The sequence below is a fragment of the Podarcis cretensis genome (assembly GCF_951804945.1).
Source record: "Podarcis cretensis genome assembly, chromosome: 15".
Classification (NCBI taxonomy): domain Eukaryota; kingdom Metazoa; phylum Chordata; class Lepidosauria; order Squamata; family Lacertidae; genus Podarcis; species Podarcis cretensis.
Window position 1 is genome coordinate 35,276,315 of NC_137185.1, and position 19,973 is coordinate 35,296,287.

At 42.9% G+C, this 19,973-nt stretch overlaps 1 protein-coding gene across 13 annotated transcripts in view; it reads right to left on the reverse strand.

Annotated features, from left to right (window-relative positions):
• The window catches only part of CAMK2B (calcium/calmodulin dependent protein kinase II beta), a 203,923-nt gene that overhangs the window by 27,263 nt on the left and 156,687 nt on the right, over window positions 1-19,973 (reverse strand). For 6 of the 13 annotated variants that reach the window (XM_079954994.1, XM_079955002.1, XM_079955004.1 and 3 more), the window contains 3 exons: window positions 14,947-14,987; window positions 14,455-14,526; window positions 6,101-6,145 (listed from right to left, as the gene is read on the reverse strand). In XM_079954994.1, the coding sequence (XP_079811120.1) occupies window positions 6,101-6,145; window positions 14,455-14,526; window positions 14,947-14,987 (158 nt within the window). The remainder of the gene's footprint in view (window positions 1-6,100; window positions 6,146-14,454; window positions 14,527-14,946; window positions 14,988-19,973) is intronic. The other 7 variants (XM_079955003.1, XM_079955000.1, XM_079954996.1 and 4 more) reach the window with 3 other exon arrangements.

A 19,973-nucleotide genomic window follows, 5' to 3' on the forward strand; every position in this document is an offset into this window, starting at 1 on the left:
TGGGTGCACTCTGAGTAAAACTTAGTTGAATACCACCCTTAGTCACGATAGCTGTAGGTGCAGAGATGGCAGGCCTCCGAGGGCATAACTACACAATATGTTTATGAGCAACGAGAGCTTCCCTCCCATCCAATGCTAATTCTTGCAGAATGTTATACTGTGGACTATTATCCCCACCCCTTTTCCAGTTAATTTTTAAAAAAACCACCTAAATTTTGATTCCTAGCCACACTGTGAATGTACCATATTTTTCACTGTATAGGACGCACTTTTCCCCCTCCAAAAATCAAGGGGAAATGTGTGTGCGTCCTATGGAGCGAATGCAGGCTCCTTGGCTTTAGCGATAGCAACGTGAGGCCTCCGAAGCGCAGAGGGAGCGGTCCCTCTGCGTTCTGGAGGCTTCGTGTTGCTTTCGCTGAAGCCTGGAGAGTGAGAGAGGTCGGTGCGCACTGACCCCTCTTGCTCTCCAGACTTCAGGGATAGCCACCTGAAGCCTTCGGAGCGCAGCGCGAGTTCCCGCTGCGCTCCCGAGGCTTCAGGTTCCTTTTGCTGAAGCCGGGAGAGCAAGACTCTCCTGGCTTCAGCAGAGAGGGAGAGCTGCGCAGCACCCCTTCAGCCAAGCGGGAGGAGAAATGGAAGGGGCTCCATTTCTCCTGCCGCTTTGCTGAAGGGGCGCTGAGCAGAGAGGGGGAGAATTTTTTTTTCTTGTTCTCCCCTCTAAAACAAGGTGCGTCCTATGGTCAGGTGTGTCCTATAGAGCGAAAAATACGGTAATGTACAGTAGCTAGGAGCAGCAACTGGAGACAGTTACTGGCTATCATGTTGTGCTTGCAGGCTTCCTGGAGGCATCTGATTGGCCATTGTGGGAAGCAGAACGTTGCACTAGATGGAGCTTTGATCTGACCTTAGCAGGCCTCTTTTTATATCCTAATGTTCTTTCTGTGTCTGTCTTCATGGGGAAACATTTGTGGTGCTACAACAACGCCAGGAGAAGATAGGGTTTCCAATCTTGTGTCTTCCTCTTGAAGGAACACATCCAGGACAGAATTTGGAGTAGGGAGGCGGGGTGCTTAACTTTCTCCTGTCTACCAATTTCCCCTGCAAATGCATCACAGGGAGTTTAAAGTATTTCTGCCACCTGAGAAGCAAAGCACCTCTCCTTTCCGTCTACCAGCTCCCTCCACAAACGCCCTTCCCTACACTCAAGTCATCTTGACAACTTGGATTCTGAATCCTCATTTGCCAAGGCAACGCATTCTCCCACCCTTAACTCTGGGCATCAATGATCACACTTTGGGCAAACAATTCCCACCAAATCCCAACCTATTATACCGTGCCAGATTATACCCTGTAAAGCATAAGCATAATTTAAAAACAAAATGAGCTCAGAAAAGAATCCTGGGGAAACATTATCTCTTCTTAAGAGTCACCTATGGGAACCAAACACAGAATAGTGCACCTTGCCAAAAATACAAACATTTTAGTACACGGTACATCCAGCAATTAAGGAAGAAAGAGAAACATATACTTATAGTAGCGCTTTTAATCTCAAAAGCGTTTTACAGAGCTTGTCCGCTCACTGAATAGAGGAGAGCTCTGTGTCACGAACGCTGTATATTCAGCTCCTGTGTGTAAATCCAGCCCACTTCTGCTGCCCCGCTGATCAGGCCCATCATTACCCTGTCAATAACAGAGTGCCTGGGAACAGCTGAGCAGTATGCTTAACCTTCTCCACTGTGCTGCAGACTCTTCTGGCTGAAGAACCCGTGCTCCTGCTTCTGTCCTACAGCAGGTGTAGCAGTTAGCACTGTCCAGAGCACGAGGCCAGTAACGAAAACAAAAAAAAATCTGGACAATGTAAGATCACAGACCCTGTGAATGGGTGGAGCATCAAGCTGAAAAGAACCATCAGCTCCAACTGACAGTTGCCCTGGGACAAAACAGCATGAGAGGAGCACCCTCTGGCTCCTGCCATCAGCCAGGAAACCTAGGGCTGCTGGGAAGCTACACCTTCTGCCTCCCAAGAATAATATTGAGACAAAGGGGAGGCCAGAGTGGCAACAGCTACAAGGAACCCACTTCTCCCCTCCCTGCCTGAAAGAATACTCTGCTCCAACTCCCTCTGGCCCAGAGACTTGAGAAGCAAAGGGAAAACCCTCTGGCTCCATCTATTGGCCAATGGAACAAGAGCCACCAACAAAGGAAGACCAAGCTGGGCCAAACTGGATAAAAATGCCCAGCACTTTGTTCCTGCCTTGGAGATCTCCCTCTTCTTTTTCCTTTCTCTCCCCTTTTTGTGCGCATCTGATCTTTCTAGTTTGCAAGCCTGGTGGCAGGGCCTCTGTCTCTGTGTGTGTGTGTTGATATGAGCCACTGGAAAGCAGGATAAGAATAGAGTGAATAAGTAAAGCCAAGGGGCTCCATTCAAGGTGCATACAATCAGCCCCAACAGTCATGCCAGCTGAGAAAGGTCTCTATGCAAAACTGAAGGGGGTGAGGGAGAGGGAGGGAGAATGCTATTCTATGTAAGAGGAGGAGTTGGAATCAGATTTGCTACCTCTGGTATGGCTTTCAACACTGGAACCCGATTTCTGGATTCTGGAGACTTCAGGGCTCGTTTTTTTCTGTTAACTCGTGCCATTTGGTGGCAGGGTTTTGCGATGTAGATAGCTGGCTGCTACCGCTGCCCAGGGGTCAGGACTGCAAACCCACTTTCCCTGTAGGAGGTCACACTATAACCTCCTGGAGGGAAATCTCGCCGAATCATTTAAAATTCCTCAAGCCTATGAATGAAAAAGAATTTGGACAAGTAAACAGCCAGCGCTTGAGGAATCACACTGGTACTGTCACCAAGGAAGAAAAATAAAATGACTTATTCAATTCTCTTGAGGAGCATCTGGATATGCTATTGTCTGCTTCAAATGGTCCTACTCTTATGGGATATTCTGCAGGTTGTGTATGCAGTTTAAACAAAAGTTGTCCTGATTCTCTGCTGCCCTTGCTTCTCTGCTGTTGTTTCTGAAAGCAAACTGCTTTGCATTTTTCTTATAATTATTGGAATAAATTAGAACACATCAAATTTTGCAGAAAGGGTCAAGAAATTCAGACACTTCTGGCAAGGGGAAAGAGGCTGCAAAACCATCCAGACAAGTGCATTTAACACCTCTGGATCTTAGGCAATTCACTTATCTGGTATTTCACCAGCTCCACAGGGCTGAAGGTCCTTCTAACCAGATTAGATGGCTCTCACAAGAGATCAGACAAATCCATGGAAGGCAAGTTAACCAATGGCTCATATGATAGCTCTATGCAATAGGTTCAGAAAGAGCGCACTTATGTGTACCAGGTGCTGGAAAGCCATAGTGGGAGAAGCCTATTGGCTTTCATGTTCCTGTATGTTTGCTTCCTTGAGACAGCTGATCAGCCACCCTAGGAAACAAGAGGCAGGACTAAATGGACTTTACAGTCTGATCCACCTGCGCTCTTCTTATGCTCTTAGTTTGTGTGTGCCTCGTGGCACATTTTCAGAAATTGCTTATTATTATTAATTAAATTTATTTATGATGTCACGGTGTTTCTCAAATGCTTTGAACTCTGCCCTTCTAAACTTATGCCACCTTTTCGGTAGGTGGACGGGGATGAGTAGTTCTGATAATCTCCTGCATGGATGAATATGCAGAAATCCTTGCACGCTGTATATACATATAATCTACTGCACACTAATATCTACAGACTGGGGTAGTGATATCACACTTGGGAGCAAATGCCTTTGATTTTATTTATTGGCCAGATAGATGCATAATTCCATTGCCTTACCAGGGAGACACAGCATTAGAAAACCAAAAACCTCGTCAAAATTACCTACTGAAAAAGGGCTCAAATATGTGCTCTAGTGTATACTTGGTTGTATGTTAAGGCTCATGAAAAATTTATAGGAAAGTATATTCTGGGAGAAGGATCATACCTCAATGGTAAAACACATACTTGGTACGTAAAAAGTTCCAGGGTCAATCCCTGACATCTCCAGGTAAGACTGGAGATGATTTCTGTCTGAAACCCTGGAGAGTCACTGCTAATCAGTGGTAGTAAACTAAATGGACCAGGCATCTGACACAGTACAAGACAGTTTCCTATATTTCCAACTATATTCTTATTTCTCTTTTCTTAAAAAAGCCATATATCACATGGGGAGATAAGCTGTCTTTGTTCCTAAGAAGTTTGGCTACTGCTTGCTTTTTTTTCTTGCTTTTTTTCTTTTTTTGGTCTACCTGAAGGTCAGAATAATTTCAGCAACAGCTCTGGCACAAAAGGTGATCCATAAAGCATAAAAATGGTAGGGTTGTGTTTTCCTTATTTTTTATGTATGAAGAGGGTTCCAATTTTCCAACTAAAAATGAACAAACTCTTGCTTGTGTTTATTGTCAGAACTATAGCTTCTTTTTTTAGCACTACTGGATACTGGAACGGGCTGGATTCTGGTACTATAGATACCATTTATGTGGTATGCTAATCCTGTTCAATTGTTGAAAAACACCAAAAACAGCAAAGGGGGAAAATTATTCTCTTATAGATCACATTTCGGGGGATCTCTGAAGCTATGATAAAAAACAGTAGATTTACAGTCTGGAGATGGCTCAAATATGATTAAAAGGTTTCCTTAAACCTAGAAGACAACTGTTCTCTCCCTGACAAAAGGGTCAGTGATCTCAATGTAAGAGGAGTTAATGACAACACATTTGAAGCATGCAAAGAAGCCTGACAGGCGCTCTATAAACCAGAGTCATTATAGTAGAAGAAGGGTTTGTGCCCAATCAGAAGACAGCTGCAGGATCCAATCATAGTTCAGCATAGGGTCCCCATGACCTTTAACCAAATACGTACAGCTTTTATTTTCTGACATCAATGCATAGGTTACATTTTACTTTTTCAAAACAGATTACCAGCGTTATTCAGCTTTCACTATATACACTTAAAGCAGGAAATACACTATCCAGAAGATGGAAAAAGAGAGGAGGGCACAATTGTTTCTACAATTTGTTTGCCTGGCCTCTACCCGGTCTTAAGTGTTTTTTGGAAACTCTGGTCGCCTTCCCCAAGCTCCATTTAATGGCTGTGCCAGATGCATTGAGTGAATGGGCTTGAAGAGGAAGCATAACAATGATGATAAGAAATTAAATCCCTGTGGCAGAGAATGGGTAAGAAAATGCTGGTTTGGGTGGAGGCGAGGGCTGTGTCCGAGCAATGGATGATTGTGGCATGGAGTAATTATGTCGTTCCTCAGCCAATCCGAGTTCTTGGATTGGTCATTTTTGGTCTGCCTGGCTGCGTTCTTTCACTTCAGAATGAAGGAGCTCACGATTGCTGCCCTCTGGTTAGCTCCTCTGGGGTCAGAGTAGAGGCTTTCTCCCCCATCCTAACACCCAGAACAAACAGCCCAGGTGCTAAGGATAACCACACCAAAACACACATCATTGCAGATGGCAATTGAGGCAAGTAGCACTCCCCCACTCTGTAGCTTTTGGCCACAACCCAGAATATCTGATTCATTCTATCTCTGTGCCTAAAAAGCACCAGAGGAACTTTCCACCCAAAGAAGTGGAGAACCTAACCTTTATGATTCTCCAAAGAGGCAGAATCTTTTCAAACCAGAGCTATGCCATCAGTCTCAATGACATGGCTGGATTCATATTGGTGCATGTGAAAGAAGGGAGAGAAATGAGGTAAAACACAGCTCCCAGAGAACTATTCTATCTTCTTGGGCATACATTGACTCATTCATGAAGACTAGGCCTCAAGGAAAAGCTCCGTTGAGCAGCTCCACTTCAGATTTATCTGGCTTCCTTCAGATTTATCTGGAACATGCTTCCCAATAAACTCCAAAGGGCAACCTTTTTAACAAATGTCTACCATAGGAGGCAAGTGGATTGGGTTCTATCTTATGTGGTTTCAGGCATACTGAAACAGACAAGAGGTGCGAAACCTGAGCCTACAGTCTGTCCCCAGAGGTGAAAATACACAGCAATGCAAGGAGCAGAAAGTCAATTTTTATCCAAGATTACAAAAGGGCAAACTGAGCAGAAGGAAAGACAGGCAGCAGTACCTTAATGCCGTCCACTGGGTTATGGATAACGGTGGTTTGAGGTTCCTACAGAGGAAGAAAGGATGAACCAAAGAACAAAAGGAAGAAGATAAAAGAAATGAAAGAAGAGATAAAGAAGAAAAAAGGTGGTAATTTGAAAAGACAGGGGAAGAAATGGAGCAGAAAATGGCAGTAAAAATGTGAAGAAAAGGGAAGAGGGTGAAAAAAGACCAAGACCCACATGAGAGCAGGGAGGGGAAACAGAATGGAAGGGAAAAAAGCAAAAGGTAATTAGTTCAGCAAAAGGCAAATGATTAACAAACAGAAAGTGGCAGAGTAAATCAGGGACAGAAGAATCGAAACTGGATTTTTCATGAATGAAACCAAAAAATCATATTCAACCCCATGGCAAGATTGTTGTGAGCCCCTTGGAAATGGAGAGTGGAAGCTGACATTGACATTCAACCTTTCTGCAAGCCAAAGAAACCATTGCAATAGGGAAAATGATAGGAAGCGCCAAGGAGAAGAGAAAATGGCAGGAATGAGCTCCCCAAGGAAGTGTGGTCAATCCATACCATGGCAGTTAACATCTCAATACAGGCTCCACCTGAGATCATAGGGAAGAAGAAAAAGAAAAGAAAAAGAAGAGCAGAAGGCCCTTTGATCACATCCCCTAGTCCTGAAGAGAACTTTTCATTAAGAATGAAAGTCTATCCCATTCAGAGATGCATCCTCTAGAAGGATGCTCTGGCTTATACCTTTCACCCATAGCAGCTCTGTGCAGAAGGATTTCACAAAAGGGACTGGGTTCTGAAGACTGCTCCTAATGCAACCAATATCAGCCTGCAAAATGCTAATAATCTTCATCACTGAATACTTACCTTTTGCATCAGTGTGGTGGCAGGAAACCTGACCATACTTTAAGAGACATTTAAGGTGCACTTACCTGGAAGAAGGTCCTACGAGGTGAGCCACAAAAAATGCACCACAATTTTTTTTTAATAGGCCTTTTTAGGTCTGTGACAGCTGGAGTGAATATTTTGGGGTGTGTTTTTTTTTTTTTTAAGTATTAAATGAGCTAGACTATTACATCATATTATTATTTTTTGCCTGATTTGCCTGAGCAGGTGATCCGATGCAAAAAAAAAAGTCAGGGCTTTTATACCTTGGCTGACTTTAGACACATCAAGAAAGTGATTCAGTTAAATGTGCTGTAAACTTCATGCAGGGAAATCTCATTGGTGAAAGGCAGGACTCAACAGTGCCATCTGGTGTCACAGTGTTATAAGTCTATAAAGCGCTTTATCTTTACGAATGTAGCTGAGTCCCTTGAGTAGCTAGAGAAGAAAAGTGAACCAATACTGAACTAGACTGACTAAAAATCTGATCTGCTAGAGCAGCTTCCTTATTCTTCAAAAACGTACAAAAGTAGCTTGATTAGGTCATTAATTATTTCATTCATCAATTTTGGAGCACTCATATTTTTTAAAGTTGCATAACTGCCATAATAGGAACAGTTTTAAAGGGAATCATTTATTAGCAAGAAGCAATCTCTTAAAAAACTGATTACAGTTCACACTTTTCCAGATTATTCTGATGTTCCACTGTTCTTCCTCCACTGTTGAAGGCAGGATGCCTCTGAAATTTAAGTTGCAGGAAATCACAAGGCTTTTGGCCTGATCAGCAGTGCTCTTCTTATGATCTTAAGTCTTCCCCACAGCTGACACCTAAAATCTAGGTTCTGCAAAGTGGCTAATGCTGCAGACAGAATATTAATCATTATCTTGGAGAAAAATCAATGGGACTCTATTTTTGTGGCTTGTGTTGGAAGGCTAGAGACCGCAGCTGATCCCAGGTGAAGCTGATTGGTCTGCAAAAGGGCAGGTTCTATATACATGAACGACCCATAGCCATGGCGATTAGCGTTACCCATTCTGGAGGCAAGCTGGTATTGGCAACCAAAGCAAGAAGTCATTATTGGCTTTGTGGGGAATGAAACAAAGCTTGATGTTTGCTGCCCAAAGTCAGTTCTCATCTGAAGAGGCTGGAACGGTGGGTGGGAATATCTGCTGTGGGTAAATGGGACTGAATGGAGGCAACATAAGCCCCACATTTCTTTTCAAGATCCAAAGTTGCTTTTCTCGCCCCAGCAGCACACTTTGAATGGGAGCATTCACCAGCTACTTCCTAAAATTCACAGCTCCACAAGGGGCTCTGACTATGGAAGTCATTGAGTGATTGGCCCTTTGTTCTTTCAGCAGAGCCAAGATTTCTCTCAATGGACAATTGGTGAATTGGACTGGAAAAGACATCCATTTCGCAATGTCAAAAGCACCGTTTTTCAACCCAGTTTCTCTGGAGGTGCAAATATTTGTTCTTTTGGCACTGTTACAGAAGGAAGCTGTAGCTTACTGCTGTTGCCACACTGTGCCTAAAGAACTTGACATTCTTTCCCAAACTGATATTAACTTCTGGGGACTTTGCATGGTGGGAAAAGAATTTCCCATCGGGCTTTAGGTTGTTTTCTGGACTTCTTAATATCAGGCAAATAACATGTTTGAATGGGACATATTCAGTACCAGTTTTAGAAAACGTTTCAACTTCCAATGCAAGGAGGGGAAATGTTTGGCACTGTTTGAGACGATATATACCAGACCAGCAATTGCATGCTCTATTCTCGCTGGAAGTAATAGTTTATAATGTAACTAAAAGATTTCAAAATGCCTCTTTTAAACCGATAAAAGCAACTAAGTGGGATGCAACGGCAATAAAATGCTTGAAAGGAAGGAATAAGAAAGGAAGCTAGAAAAGATAGATGCACTCTGCAATCTGAACAGGGCCGTATCATATAATAGAACAGCCATATAGAGCTGGCTATACCATAAGGATAATGGCTGAAAAATTCTACAAAACTTTGCTATTCCATTACAAGGGCTCATCTATGTGTTTTTTACACAGTGGAAATTCACATTACATTACTGGAAAATTGCATGTTGCCTAGAGAAGGTAGGTTATATGGCATTTGCCAATATTGCAAACAGACAATTATTTGAGGACTGAGTGCTCACTGTCCATATCCTGAACTCAATAGGGAGGCATGGCTGCAATATATCCATTTATCCCAATATATACTCACTTGGCAGAAGAGGGCTACCACAAACCCTACAGGGCCTGGAACGTCCTGATGTAAGACATTACGACATTACTGGTGGAACTTGAAACAGTAACATATTCGGGGTGGGGCTTGGAACCTTACTGCTACTTACAGCGCAATCCTGTACATTCCTACTCAAAAGTAAGACCTGCTGAGTTCAATGGGGTTTACGCCTGGGTATGTGGCTAGAAGAAAACAGCCTCAGTATCCTAACCTGGAGTAGCGTGCCCCATACATTTTGAGCAATAATGCAATCAAACATGCAATTTTATAGAGCTCACGGCAACTACTGGTTAGATCTGCTTCCGAAAAAACTCAATTTCTAGTTTCAATATAGGCATGGGGAAGGGCCATAGCTCAGCGACAGAGCATCTGCTTTGCATGCAGAAGGTCCTATGTTTCAGTGCCCAGCATCTCCAGGTTGAGCTGGCAACAACCCGTCTCTGAAATCCTGGAGGGTCAATGCCAATCAGCGTAGATAACACTGAGCTAGATGGTCCAATGGTCTGACTCAGTATGTCAGCCTCCTATGACCCACTCTGTCCTTTCCTGTCTTTGAAGTTACAGCATAAGCTGTTGCCAAGGGGTTCCTCAGATGGTGATCTACAGATGATGGTGAGGCCCATCAGCATGCATCTTGTGTGACAGATAAAATAACTTGGACATCAGTCAATTCAAGTTTGATATGTAATGCCCTCTAGTATACAGTAGAAGAACAAAAGAAAATGTTATCTAATGGGTTGGATCCAGGCTAAGTTAGCTAAACTTGGTTTGACTGAAGTCAATGGAACTTAACAAAGACATGACTAACTAGTTCCACTGATCTTGGCTGGTCCTTAGTTCAAGTAACTTACTCTGGATCCAATCCAATAAGCTTTAAGCTTCTCCAAATCACCTCTGAGAATTTAGACACTTTTTCTACAATTCTAATTCCTTTACATGACAATGCATCATTCATTTGTCAGTGCTTGTGGCAAAACTGGAAAGTTCTGAATGGTTCCTGTATGTATTATTGAGAGCACTCAGTTCATAGTATTTTCTTTGAATTTGTATAAGATGATAGCAAAATAACCATGCAACTTACCAGTAGTCTGGAATGCTCACGAGAACACAATAGGCTATTGCAATAATGACAAACACCTACACTTCAGAAATATTTCACAGCCACAATAAATCATTTAACTAATCAATCATTGGCAATGTATGGGACGGGTAACCTGTGATAATCTTGTGAATGGTCATCAATTGGTTGAAGAAGGTTGTATGGTAAAATTAAGGATGCCTGAATTTCAAATGAGTGGTTGGATCCCATACAAACAAAAGTCTTCTGATGAGCGTACTTGATGAGGATTTATCAGAATTTCAAATATGAACATAGGAAAGAAATAAACTTTCCATACATATAGCTCAGTGGTGAGGAACATGTAGTCTTCCAAATGCTGGACTCTCAGCTCCCATCAGCCCCAGCCAACGTGGTCAATGGATGATGGGAGTTGAAGTTCCAACAACATTTGGAGATCACACATTCTCCATCCTGGTACTAGACAAATGTAACAGACACAATAGATTTGTGGAAGCCAACACAAACAAGTCCTTCCAGTGTTTTGGGAACTGCATAAGAGCCACCCAAGTTAATTCTAAGACCAAACCATTCAAAACTTGTTTGAAGAAACGTCAAGCAGTATGAAGCTACCGAATAATAAATAATTTGTTATTTTCAGTGTGACATTAAAGTGACCCAGATTAGGTTGAATTTAAGCCAAAGCATGTTTTAAGGAGAACATAATCCCAGCATGCGATTGGCGAGACCCACGTTTCTGTGCTTATTTGACTGAAAATGCCTGCTCATACTGGAAAAATGGATCCTGTGAACCCACCCTCAGAAAGGATTTGTTAAGGCCAGAAAGACTAACAGGCCAATCTGTTACTCCCTATGCAGGATTACTTATGCAGAACCAATTGGGCAGCACTTATACTATCAAAATGCTGAAACAGATTGATGGCAAGTTGAAATGTTCTGCCTCTACTTTTATGTGTGTGTATGACAACACAATACACAAGAAAGGACGGGACGGGACTAGAAGGTGGAATGAATGCCCTCGTTTCCTTCTCTAAATCCTTGTGTCTTTTATATGCACACAACCAACATGCAGAACTGCAAGAGTGGATAATTGCTTTCCCCTCTGTTGGGTCTCTGTGTGACAAAAAGGACACGAAGCTGAGGTTAATTGCTAAAACTATTCTGTCAGAACAAAAATTCTAATTCTATGTCCTTTTTAAAGCACATTCGGTAATTGTTTTGCTGGCACTATGCCTGTCCCCGACAGTTGATGCACAATTCTAGCTCAGCACCTCTGACTAAAGTAGATCTCTTATAAATAGATACTCTCTGGGGAACTCCTCCGCTCCTGCTTCTAGCAATCTTTAACCTTAAAAAAGTTTGTGCTGTCTTATTCAGTGTTTGTCTGACAGACAAAGAGATGGGCATTGCAAGAATTTCTTCAGCAGTTCTGCTACCCCTTAATCTGCTTTGGACAGGTGATCGGGAATCAATGCGTAGAAGAGGCCACAGGCCAAGGTCTGTGACATGGATAATTTTTGATCTATATATACTATTTGGGAGTCTGATAATTGGGCTAGAGCATGAGAAACCTACCCTGGATTGATTCAGCAGCTTAAGGAAACAGAGGTTACAAGGGAAGGAAGGGTTAGTTAAAATGCTGAGAAAAACACGGTTCTACCAGCATTGGTGAATGTGTCTCTGAATTATACTATGGAATAAAAGCATTTAAACAACAGACTTGACATACATAGTCTAAGAATGGATTACTTCAGGTTAGCTGCCACAGATTTAGGGGAGGGGGGAAATGCTAGCCCCACATATAAATTGCATGATCAATAATATGGCATTAAAACCCTACCTGCCTTTTGAAAGATCTTATAATTGGATGAAACCAGAAAAAAGTTTGATTTTTTACTTTTAATGTCTAGATTAAAAACAGAAAGTGATATGTGAAAAGTCAATTCTCACATCACCTTTATGGTGTGGGTGTCCCTGAGATACAGAATCACATGGGGCCATAACCGCATGGGAAGCCATGTATGCAAAACAGTTTACACATGTAGAGGGTAATTTTAACCATCTTAGTTGAAGCATTCACTTCTGGATGTGATTAAAATCACCCCACTATATGGGGGCGCTGCTTCAGTCATACAGTTCAGGCCACACAGAATTTGACATCTCAGTGCCATCCATGCTAGGAAAGTCTTCAAGTCTAAGCACTCCTTTTCCTTATACGGTATATGATGCTCAAATCTGACTCTCGACTGTTTAAATATCAAACATATTCAGAGCCACAATGGTTTTTAAGCGGCCCTGAAGCACTGTATTCTAGCCACTCAGGTAAAAGGGTAAAGGTACCCCTGCCCGTACGGGCCAGTCTTGACAGACTCTGGGGTTGTGCGCCCATCTCACTTAAGAGGCCAGGGGCCAGCGCTGTCCGGAGACACTTCCGGGTCACGTGGCCAGCGTGACATCGCTGCTCTGGCCAGAGCCAGAGCCAGAGCCGCACACGGAAACGCCGTTTACCTTCCCGCTGGTAAGCGGTCCCTATTTATCTACTTGCACCCGGAGGTGCTTTTGAACTGCTAGGTTGGCAGGCGCTGGGACCGAGCAGCGGGAGCGCACCCCGCCGCAGGGATTCGAACTGCCGACCTTTCGATCGGCAAGCCCTAGGCGCTGAGGCTTTAACCCACAGCGCCACCTGCGTCCCATTCTAGCCACTCAGGTCTGCATTATTTACAGGCACTGGCCCAATTCAGATGTAACAATAGTGGACCAAGAACAAGCATTGTGCCTGCGTGCTTCAGACTCTCATTTACTCTTCTATTCTCTTGTATGGGGTTATCGAAAGCTTCTGAGGTTTGTTAAGCCACAGATTCCTGTTAGATATGATCAGGGAGATGTGGTTTGATCAGTCTACAAACAAGAACCTCAAGCCAAGAGCAGATTTTATGGTTTGATATCCTTATTTGTAGTCAGAAATTAAATTACAGTTTCCTGGTTCAAATATAATGGAAACTATGGTTCAACAAACCCTGGAAATTTTCTGTCGTGGCAGAGGCACAACACTTGTCCTTGGTCCAATAAATAATGTTTTCTTGGACCAACTGGAGCATCTTTATATACTTAGAAATAATTATGCAGTTGGTTTTATAGGTTTCCTAACAAACTCAAGTCAACATTGCTGGCATTTTGTTAATCATCTTTAGATTTCCTAATTTTACTTGTAAAATTCATTCTGCTACAATTTGCCTGAGCATTCTAACTTAGGGCGGTGCATAATTTTTTTTATTATTGCGACTTGCCCTTTTTAAGGAGAAAAATGCTTGTTTCTTCATTGGGTTCCATAATGAACCTTCTGCCCTCATCTCTTATTTCAGGAACAACTTTTGGTAAAGCAATCCAGCAGTATGACATTCCATATCGATACCAATACTTGGCTCCCACCATCCAACATGATTCTACAACCAGTGGATCCTTGACATTTCTCAACACAGTCCTAAGAAAAGTTAGGGTTTGTTTTTTGCAGTTTGGGGACAGACTGGTGTGGCAAATGAGGCCTATGAATACTTCAGGTGGCTGGTGAGGTGTGGAAGACCTACAACACACTCTTTTTTTATTGCTTCTGCCCAGAAATGATAATACTCTTTGCCCTGGTAATCAGGCTCTGAATCAACAGCTAAAATTTGATTATCTCATTGCAGTGTTATGAGAACTACTGTGTTATGAGAACCTAGGAAACTGCAACCACCATAGAACCTTTTGGCAGAAGATTGCTGCCAGGGAACAGGTTGAATTTAGAAATGATGAATGTTAAATTGGGTTCTAAATTGGCGAGAGGATATTCCAGTATCATGGGTCCAGCTGAATAATGAGTTAAAAATCTATGCAAAGGATCTATGGCAAGACCATGAAGAACACAGCAGATGCCCCCACTAAAACATACACATATACACACATCTGTGTTACAAAAACAGCAGACAGCAATACATGGCACCACACGTCGGAGCCAGTAGAAGCAGAATGAATGTCATTCAAAAAATACATCTCTATTGCAATCCCTAAGTAAAACCTACATTAGCAAAACAATAGGCAAACCACAGTGTTCCCACGATCTTTTGCCAGAAGGATTGAATTAAAAGTACAAAAGAATCATACCAGCGCGGCTGGAGGAAGGGTCCCTTTCGGGCTGGTGACTCCGGTGCTGCCTTTGGTGCTGTTTGTTTGAGGCTGCAGAAGAGAAACACACATATACAAAAAAAGAGAGAGAGAAGCCTCGGAACTGGAAGCCGAACAAACGCATTTGGCATGCAAAAGTTTGCACCGCCCAAACCCCCACAAGAGAAGGAATAGATAACCCCACATTCTACATGGCAATTATGTACAAATTATGTTCTGGTAGAGAAAGAAGACCAAAAGAGGCCCTCTTTGCAAAGTGGCAAAAAGTTGTAGTGATGGCAGATTGCCTACAAAACCGAATAGTTCTTCAAACCGGCAAAGTATGACTACTCCATAAACTGAATTTTTACAATCAGTTCTGGGCTATGGATACACAAGAAAAGTATGTAAATAAAGTGATCTCTCTTAATATGGCATAATTCCTAACCTTCCCCAACTCTTCCCCCAGAAAAGCCTCAGAACGATACTTACCTTCACGCCGTCAGCTTTCTTGTTCAGTAAACTCTTAGCTGCTGCATAGGGAGGAAAAGAAGATATTTTAGTGGCAACTCCCCCAGTGTCCTGAGACATATTCTGGGCTGCCTGAATAGCCAAAAAAGAATCACACAAGCCGCATTGATGCTGTTTCCTCATCAAATGCTAAAAGGAGGCTTGAGAACAATGGGTAAATCCCAAGCTCTATGAGTGTGGGCAAAGGCCCAACCTATGCCTTAGCCAAACGTAGAGGTGTGGAGGACAAAGTGCCTTGAACAGGCAGTTTCCCAAAAGAAGGGAGGTCAGCAGGGGGGCTGCAATACTTCTGTGAAGTGGACATTTCACTTGATAATACCACAGTCATTGTTGTTGTTTCTCAAACGGCCATTGGCTTGGACACATATTGGTTTGTCCAAACTCTGCAGAATCACAAGCAGGGAGTCTCTGTGGGACAGTGTTCAGCTTAACAAAGTGGCATTCTAAATGAAGTGGGTCAGCTCTCAAAACATTCTCTCAATCCATCACTTGGATAACATCCGGACTCTTCTTTATTCATTCTTTGGTGATCCAGATCTTTCTAATCAATCTAATGATATTATCAGATTTCCCTTGCATGCACTGCCCATCTTAGCTAAATATATACTGGTTTCACTTCCACTGAAATTTATGCACTTTGCAAATGGGAACATTAGATTCCTTTAACACCACCTGATGCAGCTCATTCTCCAGCCAGTATGTGAGTTCCAGATTTCCTTGACAGGTGCTAGGCAAATTTAGGAATGGTTACCTGCAAATCTTTGTCCTTTTACTCTAAGGGTCCTAAGATGGTTGTTGTTTTATATGAGCTGCAATACAAGCTGTCTATGGGACCCCATGTTCTAACAAGCATGCATCCTCAAGAACTTTGCTGCCTGAAATTTTAATATGCCTTATGTCATCCCAGCAAAGTGTTAATTCAACCACTTAAATATGTCGCGATGCTACACTCCCACCATTTTGTAGGTATGTGAGAAAGCCTCTCTGTACTTACTCTTATCCTCTTTCCCTGATCACACCTGTTGTGAACCTTTTGCGCTTAATCCAGCTTTTGCCCATTTGATGCCTTCCAGCCATGCTGGCTGAGGCTGATGCTAGCTGGAGTCCAAAACATTGAGAAGGCACCAGGCTGGCGAAGGCTAATCAATCAAATGTTAATCTTTTCCCTCTGATACTCTGTAGATTGCAATTTCCATTTTTTCCCCCTTAAAAGAAGCAACATCACAATACAGCCTCATTTATCCCAACAGATTATGGAATGCTGGACATATGTGAATAGTTTAGAGCCTTTGCATGGCTGTGATGGTGTATGAGGACAAAAGATTCATTTATATAATAGAGATTCCTCTAAAATTGCATTAGTCCAGAACGGTCTTTTTTGTTGCTTTCTGTTGTTTTTTGGCTGAGGAGAGACCCAAGAGTGATATGGCAGAGAAGCTGTTGTGGGGTGGGGGTCTGAAATGTAATGGCAAGGTTGGGAGAGGGTCAAGGGAGGTTGCTGCAGCAGGTGTGATAAGGGTGGGTTAGGATTGAAATGAACAGAAATATGGGTGCCTTTACTTGGATCTGGCTAATGGAATTGCAGGGAACCAACAAAGCTTCAAGAGGCGTCCAGGGAGTATTAGAGCAGTTGAGGTATAGATAATGCTGGGTCTAGAAGAAATCAGATAGCGCAATATGCTGGCTCTGTGGAGGAGAGACATTGATACCAGCACCAGCACCTACAGAACAAGATGACTTCCTCTGTTTCTGGACCCTACACCTCATGAAAACTCCTGTCTCCCACATCAAATCCAATCATCACCACAGGTAGGCATTATTAAAGGTCAGAACCCAACAAAAAGTTTGCTTACCTTACAGAAATTTACAGAAGAGGAAAGGCGAGAGAGACAGGCAGGTGAGAAGAAGGATTGGAGGAGGGATGGAGAGAAAGAGAGGAGGAGGAGGAGGAGGAAAAAATAAAGAAGTGTTGAGACAGAAAGCAAGGCCTCTGGGGCAGAGACCCCATCTGACATCAAGGGGAAGTGAAGCAGCAGCACCAGCACCACAAAAGCAGTACTACAGAGGACTTTGCTCACACACACACAGGGAGGAAATGGTCCATACAGTCACCACACTAATGGAAGGATGGTAGCCCATGGAATCACTACAGTCAGAAAAGGGACTCGGTAATATGTGACATCATTTTTTTCCTTCACAAGTGACTCTCATCTTTTCCCTTAAAACATACAGTCCCTATTCATGTCTCCCATCTAATCCGAAACTCTTCAAATCACAAAGACTTTGTTTTTGTCTTTCAACCATGTTTATTTGGGACCCACTCAGCACATGAAGTTTTCAGTCTATCTTGGTGAACTCAACATGCTGTATGGGGGTCACAACGAAATGTGCAGCTATAAATGTAGCATTGCCTAACTTCCTCGATGGCCTCAAAGAGAATTTTATGACCATTTACTGACACCAGATTCTACGGACTAGTTCTACTCTTTAGCAATTTCCCACAACTACGTTTGCTGCATGCAAAGGGTGAAGCCCTTTGGACTAAAGAGCGGCCTATATTATAGTAATACAGTGGTATCTCGGGTTAAGAACTTAATTCGTTCTGGAGGTCCGTTCTTAACCTGAAACTGTTCTTAACCTGAAGCACCACTTTAGCTAATGTGGCCTCCCGCCGCTGCCGCGCCACTGCTGCGTGATTTCTGTTCTCATCCTGAAACAAAGTTCTTAACCTGAGGTACTATTTCTAGGTTAGCGGAGTCTGTAACCTGAAGCGTCAGTAACCTGAAGCATCTGTAACCCGAGGTACCACTGTAATTAGTTTGGAAAAATGCAGCTCTAATACAAATGAAGTCCCATGAATGTGGCAATGCCACAGAATGTGAAACAGCTACAACTGCCAAATGCCACTACCCATCCCTTTAACTCACCTCCTCAGTTCTACTATACTGCTAACTTCACGTGCCAATTCTCACATCAAAGTTAAAGTCCCAAGCCAAGTAACTTTTGAAACTAGAATAATGTAAATTAAGCACACATGGAAGATGTCCTTCCTTTACAGAGAGCATTGTTGACACAGAATTGGGAGCCTATTGGCTGTTATGCAATGTTCACATGGATCTAGTTGTAATAGATGCCATTACCTTTGAGCTGCTCAAATGGAGTCTCCATGAGAGATATGGTGTTTTTTTCCCAGCACTTGGTATGTTCTTGATCAGGAGCAGCTAATGCTGTCCCCCCAGATACAGTGGTGCCCCGCAAGACAAATGCCTCACAAGACGGAAAACCCGCTAGACGAAAGGGTTTTCCGTTTTGGAGGTGCTTCGCAAAACGAATTTCCTATGGGCTTGCTTCGCAAGACGAAAATGTCTTGCGAGTTCCTGCGGGGTTTTTTTCCTCCCCCCCCCTTTTTTCTAAGCTGCTAAGCCGCTTATCAGCTGATCCGCTAAGCCCCTAAGCCGCTAATAGCGCTAATCCGCTAAGCCGCTAATGGGCTTGCTACGCAAGACGAAGAGACTCGCGGAACGGATTCTTTTCGTCTTGCGAGGCACCACTGTACTGTTGGACTGCAGCTCCCATCCTCACTGACTGCTGGCCATGCTGGCTGGAGTGGATGGGAGCTTGGGAGTCCAACATCAAGAAGGCCACAGGTTAGCCATCCTGGTTCTAAATTATGGGTTTCAGTACAAGCAATGTTGTGAATTGTGTGTCTCATATTAATAGGCAGTTAAGGCTGATTATTAGTGGACTTAGCAGTTGATAATTTATCAATGGATGTAGAAAATGTTGACTGCCTTCAGCGATGCTTTCAATATCTGAGAGTCTATAATTAAAATGTAATTTGTGGTTTATTAATGCCTAGTGATTCAGAGCACAACAAAGCTTTGTTCCTCAATCTTTTTATAGCTTTTCTGGAGTGAAGAGCTATGAATAGTTTTGCACCTACACACACACACACACACAGAGAGAGACACGACCTGCCTATTAAGCTTTTTGTTCAACCAATGAGAATCAAACCTATGAAGTTGCAACCTCACAGCATACTTGGAAAATCTGAAAGGAAGCCTTCTATTTGAAATAGGGAAACTCTTACTTCAACCCCCTGATGCTATTAGCAGCTGCACCAGCAAATTAATATTTAGAAGGGAGTGTAAGCAATTGCTAATGGCAGAGCAGTGTCACACTGTTGTACCAACATCATAGCATGGATAGGCACTAGCAATATCCACCATGGCTAGATGTGGCAGAGGACTATTGCAAAGGGATCTTGCACTGGATGAGAAAGGGGAAAGGAAAGGATCAGGAACCATTTACCTCTCTGGCTTCCTAAGAGGCATTCTAGCCACTGTGTTATGCCTAGTATTTCGCAGTAGCTTCTACAACGGATTGCAACTGACAGAAGGCAGCATAAGCCGGGCAGACCTGTCCTCATGGCCAAGGGCATAATGCAACCAGAGTGGCACAACTCTGTCTCTCTCTGCTCTGGTAGTCACATGTATTTGTAGATTCAGGATGCTCAAACCAGTAGTCCATGCAGATGTGCATGGCAAATAGCTTTGTGTCAGAAACTTCTATCGTTTGTAGACAGAAAGTAGTTCTTTTCAGAGAATGAAAGGCAGTTTGAAGGAGGCATTGTTGTCCATGGTACGTACACTCATCCCACTACCAGTCCTGTTCTCAGGCATACAGGTTTTTGCACTGCTTCTGTAGTCTGCAAAATCTGTTTGACCAGACGTATCATGAAGATCTATGCCTCGAATCATATCACGTTCAGTGCTAAAAGCAATTGCCTGCCGCCTGCCGTTTTTTTTACAATAGTATTTTGAATTTAACTCTTAGCGCAAGCTATTAAATTGGAGGAAGGAATGGAATTGGGGACCACTGAGATTAATGATGAACTATATGTTCCCACAGTGTATCACACACTGTGTGAGGAATATAAATTCCATTAGTTTACTGAGCATATCTGCTTGTAGGTAGCAGTGATAGGC